The following is an 18,129-nucleotide window of genomic DNA, read 5'->3' as shown; positions in this document are numbered from 1 at the left end:
AGCATTATTTACAATAGCCAAGACACAGAAACCACCTATGTGTCCATCAGTGGATGAATGGATTAAAAAAATGTGGTATACAAATACAATGGAAAATTATTCAGCCATAAAAAGAATAAAATTTTGCCATTTGCAACAGCATGGATGGATCTTAATGGCATTATATTAAATGAAATGTCAGACAGAGAAAGATAAATACTATGTGATCTCACTTATATGTGGAATCTTAAAAAAAAAAAAAGAAATCTGAACTCACCGGTATAGAGAACAGACTGATGGTTGCCAGAGGCTGGGGAGAAAGACACGTGGTGATAGATGTTGAATCATTATGTTGTATGCTTGAAAATAATGTCATATGTCATTATATCTCAATTAAAAAAAGATGCTCAACATCATTTGTCACTGGGGAATTGCAAATTAAAACAATAATGAGAGGGCGCCTGGGTGGCTCAGTTGGTTAAACGACTGCCTTCGGCTCAGGTCATGATCCTGGAGTCCCGGGATCGAGTCCCGCATCGGGCTCCCTGCTCGGCAGGGAGTCTGCTACTCCCTCTGACCCTCCTCCCTTTCATGCTCTCTATATCTCATTCTCTCTGTCTCAAATAAATAAATAAAATCTTTAAAAAAAAAAACAAAAAAAAAACAAAACAAAAAAACAATAATGAGATACCACTACACACCTATTAGAATAACTAGTATCCAAAACATTAACAAACACCAAATGCTGTTGGGGACGTGGAACAGGAACTCTCATTCATTGATAATGGGAATGCAAAATGGTAATAGGCAACGTGAAAGACAGTTTGGCAGTTTCAAAGAGAGCTAAACATAGGCTTACTGTATGCGCCAGCAATAGCACTCCTAGGTACTTACCCAAGTAAGTGGAAAAGTCTACACAAAAACCTGCACACAAACTTTATAGCAGCTTTATCCATAACTGCCCCCACCTGGAAACAATCATGAAGTCTTTGAATAGGTGAATGGATAAGCACACTGAGGTACCACCATACAAAGGAATATTATTTAGTGATAAAAATAAATGATCTATGAAACCAGGAAAAAACATGGAGGGAAACATGTTGCTAAGTGAAAGAAGTCAGTCTGAAAGGGCTATACACTGCATTATTCCAACTATATGACATTCTGGAAATGACAAAACTATAGAGACAGTAAAAATAGCAGTGGTTTCCAGAGGCTGCAGGGTAGGGGAGGGAAGAGATGATTAAGTGGAGCACCGCGCCTTTTTAGGGCAGCAAAACATTCTACATGATCCTGTAATGGTGGATAAATGTCATCATACATTTGTCAAAACCCATAGAATGAACTGTACAACACAAAGAGCGAACTCTAATGTAAACTATGTACACTAATAATGTATCAATACCAGTACTTCAATTCTAACAAGTGTACAACACTATTACCAGATGTTAATAGCAGGAGAAACTGGGGGTAGGGGTGGATAATACGGGAATTCTCTGTACTATCTCTGTTCCATGTTTCTGTAAACCTAAACTTCTCTAAAAAATAAAATCCATTAACTTTTTTTTTTTTAAGTACACCGTGGCCTTGCCAAATACAACTGATATTTAATATAGCTTTACCTTGAATCACAGGTATGAGGAAGGGATAAATTGTAGAACTCATTAGGTTGGAACATAATAAAAGGGACAAATGAAGAAAAGAATTGCCTTTAGTTATATAAACTCTCAATTACCACCAAATTTTCTTCTTTCAACAGATTAAATATTCTAATTTATTCATTTCAATCTGCCTTAATCACACCTTGACTGATGCTTAGAAAAAGTAAACGCATGCAAGTTCGTAGTACTGCATTTTCCTACTCCTCAATGAATTTGATACCTTCAATTTAATTTCTGTTATATAATCCACCTCCTTCAACGTCCTTCAACCTATTCTGCTTTTGCGCTTTCTAATACAAGAATTGAGCAACATAAATATACAAGCTGTGGCAATGATGGAGCCATTGTTAAATTCTTAATCTTCAGGAAAGGTTAAGTTATGCCCCCTAGTGAATTCCCAAGGAATTTCATTAATAATTCACTGATTCCAGAGCAGTCTTAAATGTCAAATGTATCATTTATTTTATATAGAAAATCAATGATTTTTCCAAAATTACTACATAAATATGTTCATTTACACAAAATGTTTATGTCTTTTTGTCTTTTCAGAGGATCTAAATTTCCTAAGGCAAGCCAGGGTGATCTCTAATAGTAACACTGGTCCAGAATCTACATGGTTCCACTTCCATTCCCTTCTTTTCTGGGTCTGGCAGGTGTTATTACATTGCAATGGGAAAAACGCAGGCTTTGCAGTCAGAAAGATCTGAGTTCCAGCCCTTTCTGGCATTACTTTATTTAGCTTTTTTCTTCATCCTTAAAGTGGGGTTAATTACACTTTTATACTATGATATTTATGATGATGAAATAAGATAAAATATGTTAAGTATCTAGCATTTAGTATGCTATAACAATAATTAGTTCTAGTTTTCCTTCTTTACCTTCTCATCTGTTGACCTGGCCAAACCAAATTCATATTCTTCCTTAATCTAAAGTTTTATCATTATTCCACTTGGGTGACCCAGGCAAAATTCCAGCTTCTTTAGCAATGCATTCCACCTTGAAGTCATCTGATATTTTTCCACAACTGAAATCCTGAAACCATGCTATCCCACCCTCTGCAGCCTCTTCTACTTACAGTCTTCACTCCCTTACTCTCTGGGCTCTAGTTCCAGGGCCTTACTCCACCTTACCTTCCTTTTTCTTTAAAATCTAACAGCTCCTCCTGGTTTCATTCAGAAGTCTTTAACCAGCCTCAAGTCTCCAGTGCATTACCTGAATTACTACTTTGTCCATCTGCAAATACCAGCCCACAAAATCTAATCTTGAGCTAGTCCATCTATCTGTTTTTCCTATATCTCGTAGCTGAGCACTAACAAAAATCACACAATTGAGTAAATTAGTACCCAACATATATTGAGGGTACATCTTATTTCAGAAAGGCTGTGAATGTTATGTGACAACTCACAGTGGTTCCTGATCCAATAAGCTTCCTCTCCCTTTCCTTTCAATGACCATTCCATACCTTTCCCAATGTCCTCAAATCTCTTATACTTTATTTTCAGGCCATGATAAAATATAAAAGATACATAAAATCATGTCTCTCCTGTTTAAAACTCTCCAATTTCTCTTAGAGTAAAAGCTTAAGTCTGTAATTACAATCATCTACAATACCCCACATATCTCTTCCTTTTTCTTCTCTGAATGCATTGCCTACTGTCTTTTTCTCTGCTCCAGCCACACTGGCCCCCCTTTGCAGCTCTTCCAACATGTTAAAAAAGCCACTCCAAGAATTTTGCACTAGCTGTTCCCTCTGCTTGGAATAAAGTCTTTCTCCAGATGTCTGCATGGCTTATTCTTTCACTTCCTATGAGTCTTTTTTCAAATGGCATTGACTACCCTATTTAAAATCACAATACCACTTCCAACCCTCCCTTCCCAACATCCCAATCTTCCTTATCTTGCTCTATGTTTCTTTTTTCATAGCAGTTATCTTCTAACATCCTATATAATTCACTGATTTATTGTTTACTACTTAGTAAAGACAGACTTGTAAGTAAAGACTTACAAGACAGATGAACCTATCCCCCTCTTCCCTTGAAAAATGAGCCAAAGGTATTAGGGGTGAATTTTCTCAACTTAAGCCTTCCCACTTCCAAAGTTACCTGCATCCACACCCATTTCATAATCCCTAACTCCTTCCTCAGAAAAGAAACTCAGTCCTCCACCTGTGTTCTAGATCTAACCTTTTTCTGTCTTCTCCAAGACTCTGCTCAGCCACATTTTCCTTGTATTTTTCTACTGCTATTCTCCTTCCCTCCTCTGGCTTCTTTCCTCCAGCATGTAAGATATGCCATTAAGAAAATAGGTCTCTCTGTAATATCTGCTCAATTTCCCATTATCCTCACTGTATTTAAGGATCCCTAGTTCAGTGGCAGCAGTTTCTGCTGTAATTTCTGACTCAGAGAAGAGCAATCACAAAGTTCTTCATGGATGCCGGGGCTCCCCTCATAAATTTATTTCTCACTGTCATGGTGAAAGGTATCTCCTCTAGACCCTCCCAGAGTGGGTGAGCTGGGCTTACATGATAAATCCACTCTACCATTCCAATCCCCCTACGCCTTTGGATCCCTTCCTCTATAGTATACCAAGGCAGGTCTGGTATTTTAACTTCATGAAGCGTGGGTCACCTTTTGGTCCAAGCTTCAGCCAACCAACCAAACTGTCAGAAGCCCTTCCTAATCCCTCAAGCTGTAACAGTGAATCCAGAATCTTTGCTTAGTGGTTCCTATATCAGTAAATTTGGCCTGGTCCAACTTTATGTTCCTTCCACCATTATCCCATACCTTTAATATCCAACCCCACAAAAATTTCCCAGATTTCTATGTGTATAAATAAAAAAAAAAAAAATCACGTGGGCTTTAGAGTGCGGCACACCTCTGCATGGGACACACTTTGTAGCTGCCCTTTGAGGACCTGCTAGGACTTCCTTTCTGAGGAAGGAGTTAAGGGATTCTGAAATGGGTGTGGATACAGGTAACTTTGGAAGTGGGAAGGCTGAAGTTGAGAAAATTCACCCCTAATAACTTTGGCTCATTTTTCAAGGGAAGAGGGGGATAGGTTCATTCGTCTTGTGAGACCACTAAGTAGTAAACACAATAAATAAGTAAATTACATAGGATGTTAGAAGATAACTGCTATGAAAAAAGAAACATATAGCGGCAAAGAAGGGTAGTAGGGATAGTTCCTAAGGAGAATCAGCTATGTCTTACAAGGCAAATACCTCTGGGAAGGCCATTATAGGTACTTCACACAAAGCAGGGTTAAATTCTCAAAGAGGAGTGGAAGGGCTGCTTTTGCTGGCAAAGACAATGGATTAAAATTTAGGGGCTCACAAGATGCCCATCAACAGATGAATGGATAAAGAAGATGTAGTATATATATGGAATATTATGCAGCCATCAAAAAACCGAAATCTTGCCATTTTCAATGATGAGGATGGAACTAGAGGGTATTATGCTAAGCAAAATAAGTCAATCAGAGAAAGACATGTATCATATGATCTCACTGATATGAGGAATTCTTAATCTCAGGAAACAAACTGAGGGTTGCTGGAGTGGTGGGGGGTGGGAAAGATGTGGAGGCTGGGTGATAGACATTGGGGAGGGTATGTGCTATGGTGAGCGCTGTGAATTGTGTAAGACTGATGAATCACAGACCTGTACCTCTGAAACAAATAATACATTATATGTTAAAAAAAAAGATAGTAGGAAGGGAGAAATGAAGTGGGGGGAAATCGGTGGGGGAGATGAACGATGAGAGACTATGGACTCTGAGAAACAAACTGAGGGTTCTAGAGGGGAGGGGGGTGAGGGGATGGGTTAGCCTGGTGATGGGTATTAAAGAGGGCACGTACTGAATGGAGCACTGGGTGTTATACGCAAAAATGAATCATGGAATACTACATCAAAAACTAATGGTGTAGGGCGCCTGGGTGGCTCAGTTGGTTAAGCGACTACCTTCGGCTCAGGTCATGATCCTGGAGTCCCAGGATCGAGTCCCGCATCGGGCTCCCTGCTCAGCAAGGAGTCTGCTTCTCCCTCTCCCGCTCCCCCCTCTTGTGCTCTCTCTCTCTCTCACTCTCTCAAATAAATGAATAAAATCTTTAAAAAAACCCCAAAAACTAATGGTGTAATGTTATGGTGATTAACATAACAAAATAAAATTTAAAAAATTTAGGGGCCCCGTACCCCATTCCAAATTTGAGGTTTGCATTCCTTCTCAATCAATGTCCTTATTTTAACAGCAGATACTCTGTTAGATGGGGAATTCATTTTGCATTGTAATTCAACCATTTTGCAGGATGAGACTCTGGGTTTGGTTTTCAGCAATCTCAGCTCTGCATCTACAGGAGATGAGTTTCTTTAGGGCAGACATAAAGACTTTCAGGTTATTGACGCAGAGCTTGAGCTGGGAATCTGAAGACCTGAGCTCATCCTTTTCTTTCCGCTTTCTCCAGCATAGTTAGCAGCAAGCAGTCAGCAACCAGTCAGTCTAATTACACTTGTTAATTCGACAAAATGTTTTAAGTCATCAAATATGTGATCATCCCATCAAGAACCTTATCTTTTATAAATACTTGGCATAAGATGGTAATGTTCTGCATTTTGCCTATCTCTATTGCCACATCATATCATGGGTTATCAGCGCCCTTTTCACCACTGGAAATAGTCATTAATTAGTGCCTTTAAATCTAATCTGATTAGGGAACCAATTCCAAGAACACCATAACCAATTCAGAAAACTAATCTTTGAGAATCTGTTCCTCTAGAACCACTCTGAGCACCAAACTCTGAATCAGACAAGTTTCTTCAGAGATACAAAGCCAACAGGAAAAAATATATACATATATCTCAATCTGTCTTTAGGTTGATCTATATTTAGGTAAATGGATATTTATTTCTATGTATTAGAAATCTATTATTTGATTACTTACCTAAATAGATACAGATTTATTTTAAGGAGTTGGCTCACAAAATCAGGGGGCCAGCAACTCTGAAACGTGTAGGGCAGATCTGCAGGTTAGAAACTGGCAGAAATCAACGCTATAGGCTTGAGGATTTTTTCTTCTTGAGACACTTCAGCTTAAAATTCAGGCCTTCAATTGATTGGATGAGGCCCACTCACATTATTGAGGGTAATCTCCATTACTTAAAGCAAACTGATTGCAGATGTTAACCACATCTTATAACACCATCACAACACCTAGATTAGTGTTTGATTAAATAGCTACGCAGTATAGCCTAGTCCAGTTGACATATAAAACTAACCATCACACATAGTGAAGTTAGATTTCCCAACTAAACCTTACTTTCAACTATACCAAAAACTTTTTGACCAAGAATACCTTATGTGCTCCAAAAAGGCAGTAAAATTCCAGGAGGACCACTTTGGTGAGTGGACTGGAGGAACAGTCCTTCCTCCAAGACTGGAGAAACAAACCTTCCATAAACCACCTCTCCTACCTCCAAGAATACCATCATGCTTAGGAAGCTATGAGATTGTATCTACATTTAAAAAATCTTTATGTTTAAAAAATGTGATTTTCAACTGCACAACAGAAATCACACTTTAAAATTACACTTCTGAGTGCTGTCACTTTGGAAACTAATGACATAAAAAGAGGGATGGTGTCTACTGATTCTGTTGCTTACCTTTACTTTAACTAGAAAACTTGCAAGTTACTACTCCATTTTCTCTCACTGACAAAAGTATAATCCAAACCAGGAGAATCCAAAGCAGGCTGGGTGAATAATGAGCCATATAATCAAAACAGTGCATAAAGAAATCTTATAAATGGATTGAAATAAATTCTCTATGTCCTTTAAAAAAAAAAAAAGAATTTTTAAAACTTTTCTTGGCAATTCATTCATTAAGCACCCAGGTATCCCAGGCACTGTTCAAGGCACTCACTGAACAAAATGATGATCCTTGCCTTGTTGGAACTCACATTCTAGCACGGTATCATCTTTATCGAGTTATTTTCTCTCTGAACATAATAACCCAAGCATCAGGAAGTATCAAAAAATTTTCTGAAAATCTATTATATGGCCGCCAACTTCCAGTTCTGAGGCTGGTCTTCCAGCAGGCACTATTTCATTATTAGCATAGATTCTGGTCTCTGGAGTCAGCCTGCCTTGGTCCAAATCCTAGTTCACTACTTCCCAGCTGCTTGACTTTGGCCAAGTTACTTAACCCTCATCTTTAAAATAATAATAATAATAATAGCAACGACCCCACTGGATTACATAAAAATTAAATGAGTTCCAATATGTAAAGCACTTAGTCTGGCACATAGAAGGTACCAAAATATTAGCTATTATTTTACTTCAATTTTCAGAAAACCAGATATTACTCAAGGAATAATGGGGAAAAATAACATCAACAGTAATTTTAAAACAATTTTATCTAGCCCATTCACTCCTTCCATTACTACTACATTCAAGAGTTCTTCTATTCTCAACTCAAATTGCATGACTTTCAGTTAAGTTTGAGAAAAATCGTAAGATGTGATCTCTATATATCTCATGCATGATATTAATTCATGGTGGAGTTTATATAAACACATAGTTAAGAAGCTTTTAATTTAATGAAAAAATTTCTTAAAAAGTCAAAATTAGATTCATTTTTCCTAAAATTACCACAGCAATTATCTCAAGAAACCTTAGCATCAGAACCAGCAAATACGTGCTACGTCATTGCTTAGTTCTAGTGGATAGATACGTATATAGTACATTCAATCTCTAGGACCTATACCTTTGCAGTTGTCAATATTCATGAACTGAAATTAATTCTCAACACAGCTCATTGCATTTAATAAAAAGTACAGGCACAGTCATCTGAAATTGATGGCTCATCCTCATTTGTTAAAAATAGGCCTCATTCTTGGTCCAAAGTTATAAAGGGTCAAGAACCTCAGAAAGGTTAATTCCCACAATTTGGAAGTGACTTGATTGTAAACTACAGGCTGCAAATGTTGCCATTCCCAACGCGAAGTCGCATTAATATAACTACCTACTGAGAAGTAGGAAGGCCAGTAAAACTTACGTTTTCAAAACTGCTTTTAATGGGATCAATTTTGGTAAAGAATTCAAAATGAAACTGTAAATCTAATCACGCTGTTTTTACGCCATGAAGGTGGAGAGGCGCTGAGGCACAACAACGTTAAAACGTAACTCATCAATAACCTTAGTTCACAGATACAGTTCCGACCCTATGTCTCGCGATGAAAGGCCTGAACTATGGAGCTTCCGAGTTTCAGTAGAGTAAACGCCTTGGACTCTCTAGTGTAAATCTGAGGGGATGGACAAAGTGCGTTTTCTCCCCCAACCATCCCATACCAAAGTCCAGCCAACACAGAATACTACTACTATAGCGTTTCTCAAGAATAGTGATGGGCTGCCCCCTCTCTCCAGAATCTGATAGATGAGAATGGCCTTCTTGAAGGGAGGTATGGCAGGGATTCCCAAATACAGCAATAAAGAATGACCTGTCAGTTCCTAAGAAGTAAGATGTTGCTCAATTTTAAAACAACTCCCAGGGCGGGGGCTCCCAAGACCCTCCTCAGCCATCTTCTGACGTAGGGAAGAGCAGAGGGTGAAGGGCTACAAAGCAGAAAGCTGAAAAACAGTCCCCCAAACAGTATTTGCCGAGGCACAGGCCTGCCAGAGAAGGGCGGGGGTGACCTCTTTCGGCTGCCAGGGGTGGCGGGCGGGCGAGTCTGGAGAACCCCAGCCCCGCAGACGGATTCCCCGGCGTAGCCTGAGCAGCGGTGGGCGCGGGGCATGTGTCGGGTTCGCGCCCTGGTTCTGCTCCCCAACGTGCACCGGGTTGAAGGTGCCCTCTCGACTTCTCCACCCCCTCTCCCCCCCGCGCAGTTCCTTAGAGGTCTTGGGCCTTCGCTACCTCTTAGAAAATCGAGGCCACGCCGTTTCTCGCCGCACAGGCCGAAAGACAGCTCTTCTGATGCTCACTCAGCAGAGTGACCTGATCGAGCGTGGGTCAGGGTGCCGGAACTCACGGGTCTCAGGCGAACACTCGCTGCCCCCCGCCACCGCCGGCACCCCCTGACCCGCCAGCCGCGCCCACTAACAACGTGCTTGCCACTGCCCTTGCGGCTCCGCGCGTCCCTCAGCGGGCCCCCCGCGCGCAGCACGACGGGACTCGTAGTTCCGGCGCGAAGGTCGAGAGACCCTCCACTCGCAGCCGAGAGTGGAGACACGTGACCCGTCCACTCCCCGGAAGTGGCGTAACAACACACGCGTGGCGCCGACCGCCGCTTCCGCAAACAGTACCGTGGATGGCTGTGTCGGTAAGTGTGGAGTCTGGAACTCTGGCCATTCTTTGTCTTTAGCCCCTCCGTCGCCGTCGCGATAGAAGGGGCACTCCAACTCCTATCATGGGCTCACTTCGCGCTAGTCCTGTTCCTTCAGTACCGGTCGCTCGAGGTTTATTGTGCACCCAACCCGAAGCTAAGTGGGCAGTACTTGTGGGAGTCGGCGGGCTCTGTTGCTCATTCAGACCGAGTGAGCCGGGGTCTGGAGCAGCCCTAAGAGCTGTCTCAGGCCGCACCTCAGCGGTGCTGAGAAGGCAGGCTGGGGGAGGGATTGTCGGATCCGAAGAAGCGTCTGTGTTGTCTTGAGTCTTGAGTGGCGGATCGGAAACGTGAGCCGGAGGTTTAGTGAGAGCTAGGCCGCGCCAATGACGGAAGAGGGTGATCTTGGCTGAAGATTTCCCTTCTCGCCTCTGTTGCGTCCTCTTAGGCCTCCCGAGTTGACCCCTGTTTAGCTGGCGGGTCAGGGTGTAGAGGTTATCCTGCTTGAGGTTAAGCCTGGGGGTCCTAGGGCTCGGTCGTTCTTTGAAGAAACTGAAATGGAGACGGGGCCTGCCTCAGAGGTGTGACTGGAAAGCCAGGTCGACATGCCTATTTGGATATTTAATGTATTACCATCTCTGTGTCAGTTTAATCATTACTCTAAGCTCCTTCCTCGAGGATTCTGAGGGGCAACTCTCTTTAGTTTGGAGTTCTTCATTATTGCACTTTGATGCCCCGTTTTTATCTTTGTTACCCATTTCTGCGGTCCTTTAAATTCTGTGAGGTTTATTCTGAGAATCGGTTATGTTTTTTATGACATCCCATCTGTGGTAATAGAGTTGTCTAGACATTTGATAATTCGGTGGCCAGTATTATTACATAATCATTTTAAACTGCTATTCTGAAAATTAAATTTCTGGGTCCCCCCCCCCCCGCCCCGATTCAGTTCTTCCTAGTTTGGCACGTCTTGGTATTTTGTTACCTACACCTTGGGTAGTGAAAGCTAATATCCCTTGAAACCCTTCCTGGTTTATAGTGACTTGTTTTTACCCATTCCCTTAAGCAACTTCATTTCTTATTCTATTTCTTCATTCAAAAGACTTTACCCCCACCTCTTCATAAGTTTCAGGTTTTGAATTTGCTGAATCTCACCAATTTTTGGACTTTTGCTCTCCCTTCTCCATTTGGTTTGACTAATACAGCCTAACATTTTAGAAGTGGTATATAGATTGTAAGCTTCTTGAAGACTAACCACATAGTGCCTTATTGAGATCCTCTGTAGTAGGAGTATAGTAAAATTGTCAAACGACTTAATAAGTTCCTGTCCCATAGTTCACTTATTTCTCTCTCCCTTCCGTTTTACACATAGGCCTATGAACATTTGAAGGAGACTTAATAGTCATTAAGTTGCAGACTGGGTCTTGAAATTTCTTGTCCAAAGCTGTTTCTACTGTCTTCACTTTCTAATTCTGGCTCATTATGAAATAAGGATTCCAGAAGTTAACTGTAGGTTCCCAGACTTCTGTTCTTGGTGCCCTTAGTCTCTGAATTTTTTTTTTTTCCAAGCATCATTAGGTCAGAAGAAATACCCAACAGGTTCCACTTAATAAATAGTTTAGTCCAAAGAATTTAGTATTTATGTCTTAATAACTTTATTTAAAAAATAATACACAAGTTGAAAGGAAAAAATAATGTTTGTGTTTAATTCTTAGTTAACCGTGAGGGCTTGCTAATGGGATGTGTACACCTGTTGGGTACTGTACAATTTCTCAAGCTTTGAAATCAGATTTGACGTTGCCAACTTCATTTCCTGTTTCACACTGATTTCCTGTGGTGCCACCAAAATCTCAGCTTTGCAAAGTTCCGGTATCATTGAAAGGAATGTAGTGTAATCTACTCCGTTGAAACTGTGCTCTATTTGAAGCTGTATTTGTGGTATCTTCCAGATGTCAGATATCAGGGTTTCCCTTAAAATTTTAAAATATCCTGCTGTGCCTGTACAAGTTTGTTATGGTGTCCAGCTCACAATCCTGGAACCAAGGCTATAAAGTAAGGGTCAGAATAGAAATGGAACTAGTGCAGGGTGCCTGGGTGGCTCAGTCGTCTGCCTTCAGCTCGGGTCATGATCCCAGGGTCCTGGGATCGAGCCTCGCATCGGGCTCCCTGTTCCGCGGGAGGCCTGCTTTTCCCCTCTCCACACCCCCTGCTTGTGTTCCCTCTCTCGCTGTGTCTCTCTCAGATAAATAAATAAAATCTTAAAAAAAAAGAAATGGAACTAGTGCTAGTGTAATACCCCCCTCCACCCCACCTCATTTGTCAGTTTCAACGCCAGTAATGACCTTTATGGATAGGATCGCTGTGTGTGTTTAGGGATTATAATTAGTACTTCCATATTAGCATATTCAGAGATTCATCTGTAATGTATGCAGTTAATGTTTTCAGTATTCTCTCTATAATGAGATTTTTTTAAACTCGTAGTTGATTACTGAAATTAAATGGCTAGCTTCTGGTTAAAATTGTTTTGAAGTTTCAGCATTAGTGTTTACAAGTAACATCAAATTTTTGCCATTCCAGTGTTAGTTCATGAAGTTTTACCATCTATTTAAGTAATCAAAAATGGAAAATTCTGCAAAAGCAGAGGAGTGTGAAAAGATCACTCTTGAAGAGGCAAAAGCATCAATAGATTTGGAAACAGAGTCTTCATTCAGTATTAATGAAAACACAACCACTCCTGGGACTGGGCTCTCTGAAAAGGCTCCTATCTGTGGACAAGTAGACACACCAAAAAAGAGAAAAATGGAATTTGAAGATGATCTTATAAAGGAAAGTTCTAGTTGTGGGGAGGATACTCCAACCAAGAAAAGAAAACTTGATGCTGAAATTGTCTCAGAGGAAAAAGGTTCTGGTGATGATGAAGGCATTTCAAGGAAAAGAAGAATGGAAACTGATGATTTTCCAAAAGATGAACCTTCTACTGGAGATGGCACACAGAAAAAGAGAAAAATAGAACTTGAAGATGTTCCTGAAAAGCAAAAAGTATGTTGAGTGTATCTTTTTTATTCCTAATGGAATGTGTCATTGAAATGTGGAGTTGTGAAATAATGTTTTTTACGTAATCTTAAACCTAAAGAATGTTCTATTTGTAATAGATAATGTCTTAAGATAGAGTAAGTTTTTAACTCTTGCAATTTAGTTGCTTTTATTTAGGTGAAACTTCTGCTAATCCAGATAATTTTTATTTAAGAACTCTTATTTGACTAAAAACTTGAAAGCTAGTTTTTATAGTTTGCTTTTCTTCAGTGTTTTGAAAACAACAGGTGTAAGTTCCAGTTGATACACTTTTTTTCCTTTTTTATTATGTGTTCATCACTTTCTTATGTCAGAAATAATAAAGATTATGACTTCAAAGATAAATTTCAACATTACACCCAGCTTTAATGTGATTCCTTTAACTATATTGTTTCCAGTTTCTCATTGGGGTAGTTACATACAATTTTAAGCCATACATAATATTTAGGATAGAGAGTACAGAACAAGGGACAGCAAGTTATTTTCATCTGGCGATACCATATTACGAAGGAATCTGAGGCAGAATATGAATTTGGATAGAAGGAGTGCTTAAGTGAATGAGTAAAAATTCTGGCATCAGTCCTGAAGAGTAAAGTGTTAGGCCAGGCTTTTGTCATTGGTAGGGTGTGAATCCTTGTAACAGAGAGGAGCTTGTATTATACACACAGTTTCAAACTTTACTAGCAGCAGAACCCTTTTTTCCAAGTAAAAATATTAAACCTGATATGTAAGATGGGTAAAAGATGAAGCACTTCGGTTGAACAGAGAAGTGTGGGAATTTGAAGCCCTTTACCTACCGTGGCATTTTTGCAGAATGCTTGGTGTCTTAGGTCGGTAGCACAAATGGAAACTGTTGGAATAGATTATAAGAAAAAACAAAACAAAAAACATTGACCCTGACCATACCTTAATGAGTTCTAATTCCTTTGTGTGTGTTTTCTCATTTAATGCTTACATCAATTTTATATAATAATATAACTTATTCCTATTTTATTCTCTTCTAGGAACCCAATGCACTGACTGACATTTATTGAATTGAATAAATCAGAACTCTGGAAGAGTACTGGTTTTATTAAGACATTGACACCAAAATTATACAGATGAAAGATTGAGATGAAAATTTTAAACCAAGAGATGTTTTTAAAAATAGGGAACAGGGAGAACAAATCTTACGTGTGATTATAATTAGTAGGATTTCTGTCATCAATGCCATTCCTTATTAAAGTTTACCGATTTCATTAGTATTTTATCCTTGTATAGGTCAGATGCTCTTTTAGGCTTATTTTTGCCATGTTCTGATCCTTAATTTTGTTCCATTCTCTTATTTTCAGAACTTAGAAGAGGGACATAGTTCAGCAGTGGCTGCCCACTATAATGAACTACAAGAAGTTGGTTTGGAGAAGCGTAGCCAAAGTCGTATTTTTTACCTAAGAAACTTTAATAATTGGATGAAAAGCGTCCTCATTGGTATGATTGATTGATTTTTGATTTATAGTTTGGAGTTTTTTATTTCAGCTTATGTTTCATTTTTTTCCCCCAAATGATTATTCATATGTTAAACTATTAAGTCTTTAATTCCTATTCACTTAATTATCAAGTTTTGACTTCGTAAAACGGGAGCAAAAATTAAAACTAGACCTTCAAGATAATTCTTTTCATATTTACTTTTGGACTACATAAGATATTTATGAGAGTTTAATTGATATCAAGTTCATAAGTTAATTAGGCTTTCAAAAGGCAGTGTGCTCCTTTTATACTTAAGATTATCTAGTGCTATTAAGTAATTATTCTATTTTACTCTAATAGTTTTGGAACAGTGACATAATGTTGGATTAAGTATTCAGCTTCTATTAAGTCAAGAAAATGGGCAGTGTCATGATTTTTCATCTCTAGGCCTTTAATGAGTCAAAAGGTCATGTGGTGATTTTTCATTGAACTTGTTTTTCTTGTAAAGTGTCTAGGGAGAAATAAAAGTTTACTTTGAGGCTTGCTGAAGACATTCAACTTTTTGGAGCCAACATTTTATTTATTTTTTTTTTTTTAAAGATTTTTTATTTATTTATTTGAGAGAGAGAATGAGAGAGAGAGAGAGAGCACATGAGAGGGGGGAGGGTCAGAGGGAGAAGCAGACTCCCTGCCGAGCAGGGAGCCCGATGTGGAACTCGATCCCGGGACTCCAGGATCATGACCTGAGCCGAAGGCAGTCGCTCAACCAACTGAGCCACCCAGGCGCCCTGGAGCCAACATTTTATTTATGGAAACTCATCTTTAAAATTAAAATGGAAATCAGTGGTGGAAATATGATTCAGAATATATTTATTGCTCTGTATATCTAGTATATTAAGTAGTCGTATTCCTTATGTGAGTTTAGAGAATTTTTCTTTTTTTATTTTTTAGATTCTATTTATTTGTCAGAGAAAGCACAAACAGGGGGAGCAGCAGGCAGAGGGGGAAGCAGGCTCCTCACTGAGCACGGAGGCCCTTGTGGGACCTGAGCGGAAGGCAGATGCTTAACGACTGAGCCACCCAGGCGTCCCGAGTTTAGAGAATTTTTAAAAGCCAGTGGGTTTTGAAGTTTTTCACAGTAAGATTTTGGGTTGTTTTGTTTTTTTAAAAGTCAGCCTCAGAATAAAAATGCTTTTGGGATTACACTAGAAAGAATAAAGTGCTAGTTATGGGTGCTTTCTACTAGTTTTGATGATAATTTACTAATTTTTATTTTACTTATTTTTTTTAAAGATTTTTAAAAAATAATCTCTATACCCAATATAGGGCTTGAACTTAAAACACCGAAATGAAGAGTCACATGCTCTGCAGACTGAGCCAGCCAGGCGCCCTAATAATTTGCCTTTTTTTTTTTTTAAGATTTATTTATTTATTTTAGAGCAAGAGTGAGAGAAAAGAGAGAGCACGAATGGGAGGGGCAGAGGGAAGGAGAATCTCAAGCAGACTCCCTGCTGAGTGCAGAGCCTCACACAGGGCTTGATCCCTCCACCCTGAGACCATGACCTGAGCCGAAATCGAGTTGGATGCTTAATTGACTGAGCTACCCAGGCGCCCCAATAATTGACTAATTTTTAAAGATACATTATTCATTCTGAATAGTATAGGGAGTGGGAACTAGGTTCATTATTTCGAACACATATTAATATTTTCTGTCTCACTTTTTAATATTCATGTTTTATTACAGAAATATGATTTATTTGTCTCTGCTAGTTTTCAGCTAGGGTAATTGAATGTTGGCTTGTCAACCCCTCCCCTTTTACTTTTAAGGGTTAGTATTATGGCATTTTTAGTCTATACTTCTTAGGTAATCTGTGGACCCTAGTCCTAATTTCTTTTTGTTTATTTCTTTTCCTCATCATCCTCAGTAATACAGATAACTTCTAGGGTGTTTTTTCTTTTTTTTTTTTTTTAAAGATTTTATTTTATTTATTTGACAGAGAGAGAGAGAGAGACAGCTAGAGAGGGAACACAAGCAGGGGGAGTGGGAGAGGGAGAAGCAGGCTCCTGGCCGAGCAGGGAGCCCGATGCGGGGCTCGATCCCAGGATCCTGGGATCATGACCCGAGCCGAAGGCAGACGCTTAACGACTGAGCCACCCAGGCGCCCCTAGGGTGTTTTTTCTGATGGGTCATTTATTCATGTGTTTATTCATTGAATAAATATTTTAAGTTCAACCATATTTTTCACATCATTAGTTGTATTATTTTTATAATCAGGGTAACAGATCAATTTTAAAAAGTCTTAAGTCAGACTTAGCAAAAAATTTTTCTCTCCACATATTTGTGCTATTCTTTCCTCCTTCAGCTGTTCCAGCAACTCTCTTAATGGGTGCTTTGCTATCTGCACCTGTCTTTCTGGTCCTCATGTAATTGGTGTGGTCTGTGCCAGCCTCCCTCTCTGGCTTTTTTTCCCTTTCTCTTCTCAGTGTCCATTCTTTGTCATTCATTTTCTCTTTCTTGTTGGTACTTACAGCTTAGTAACTACTTGAGTACTATTCTTGAATGTGATAAATATATCTTTGAATAATGTTTCATGATTTTCCCTCTTACTAGTCTTACTGTGTGGAAATAAAGAGATTTTACAATGTTCTTTTACTCCATATTATTTGTTATGCTGTTTTTTTTTTTTAAAGATTTATTTATTTTAGAAAGAGTACATGTGTGCACTCACATGGGTGGGGGGAGGGGCAGAGGGAGAGAATCCTCAAGAGATCCCCCACTGAGCATGGAGACTGACGTGGGGCTCGATTCTAGGACCCTAGATTATGACCTGAGCCGAAATCAAGAGTTGGCCACTTAACCAACTGAGCCACTCGGGAACTTCGGTTAAACTGTTTTTTTTAAGATTCATAGCAGAATGTTAAATATAGAACACTTGTGCTTCTGTTGAAATTACTTTAAGATCCTATGGACAGTGAAAGGCAGTCATACAGAATTTTTTTTTTTTTTAGATTTTCTTTATTTTAAGAGAGAAAGAGAGCATGAGTCGGGGCAGGGGTGGAGGGCAGAGGGAGAGGGAGAAACAGACTTCCCGCTAAGCAGGAAGCTCGACGCAGGTCTGGATCCCAAGACCCCAAGATCATGACCTGAGCTGAATGCAGACGTTTAACTAACTGAGCCACCTAGGCTCACTGTGAATATTTTAGCAGTCAAAATAGTACACACATGAAATAGGAAGTGTTAAACTCAGAGTAATAAAGACGGGAAGAGTAGATCTACGATTCAGTATTGTATCAGGTTTTAGAATTGCTGAATACTTCAATTGTCTAAGAATACTAATACGCCTTTAACTAATATTTGAACCATTTGGCTATTGATGTATGGAGTCCTATGATACTATTCGTTGCTTATTAATGTGATTGTTAGATTGGGATGAAAGATTTCATTTTTTATTTTAGAGTGTTTAAGAATTTTGGTCACAGTAAAATTAAGAGGTATGTATATTTTTTGGACCAGTTCTTGTATTGGTTTTGGTGGTAAGCCTGACATGTTTTATAAAAGTCAAGCAATCTTATGATCCCATAATTATTTTGATTTAGTTAGGTATATTATAAGCTAAATGTTTAGTTTTTAGAAAGAGAAAACTACAAAAATTATGAGTAATT

General features: G+C 39.2%; 2 protein-coding genes across 5 annotated transcripts in view; one reads left to right on the top strand and one right to left on the bottom strand.

The window, feature by feature from the left end:
• The window catches only part of FAM210A (family with sequence similarity 210 member A), a 39,835-nt gene extending 30,068 nt beyond the window's left edge, over positions 1 to 9,767 (bottom strand). Inside the window, exons 1-2 of one of the 3 annotated variants that reach the window (XM_054510368.2) lie at positions 9,543 to 9,767; positions 6,574 to 6,632 (exon numbers count right to left, since the gene is read on the bottom strand). The gene's annotated coding sequence lies outside the window, so the exon portion shown is untranslated. The remainder of the gene's footprint in view (positions 1 to 6,573; positions 6,633 to 9,542) is intronic. The other 2 variants (XM_064577938.1, XM_045887047.3) reach the window with 2 other exon arrangements.
• A 52-nt stretch (positions 9,768 to 9,819) lies between these two features.
• Positions 9,820 to 18,129, top strand: part of RNMT (RNA guanine-7 methyltransferase) — a 111,190-nt gene continuing 102,880 nt past the window's right edge. Inside the window, exons 1-3 of one of the 2 annotated variants that reach the window (XM_064577935.1) lie at positions 9,820 to 9,948; positions 12,526 to 12,987; positions 14,352 to 14,487. In XM_064577935.1, coding sequence (XP_064434005.1) covers positions 12,568 to 12,987; positions 14,352 to 14,487 — 556 coding nt within the window. In that variant the 5' untranslated portion in view covers positions 9,820 to 9,948; positions 12,526 to 12,567. The remainder of the gene's footprint in view (positions 9,949 to 12,525; positions 12,988 to 14,351; positions 14,488 to 18,129) is intronic. The other variant, XM_045887046.3, reaches the window with a different exon arrangement.

Source organism: Mirounga angustirostris, unplaced genomic scaffold (assembly GCF_029215605.1).
Source record: "Mirounga angustirostris isolate CCGP_5_RB_7025 unplaced genomic scaffold, mMirAng1.0.hap1 SCAF_14, whole genome shotgun sequence".
NCBI classification, from domain to species: Eukaryota; Metazoa; Chordata; class Mammalia; order Carnivora; family Phocidae; genus Mirounga; species Mirounga angustirostris.
This window is presented reverse-complemented; position numbering and strand designations above follow the sequence as displayed.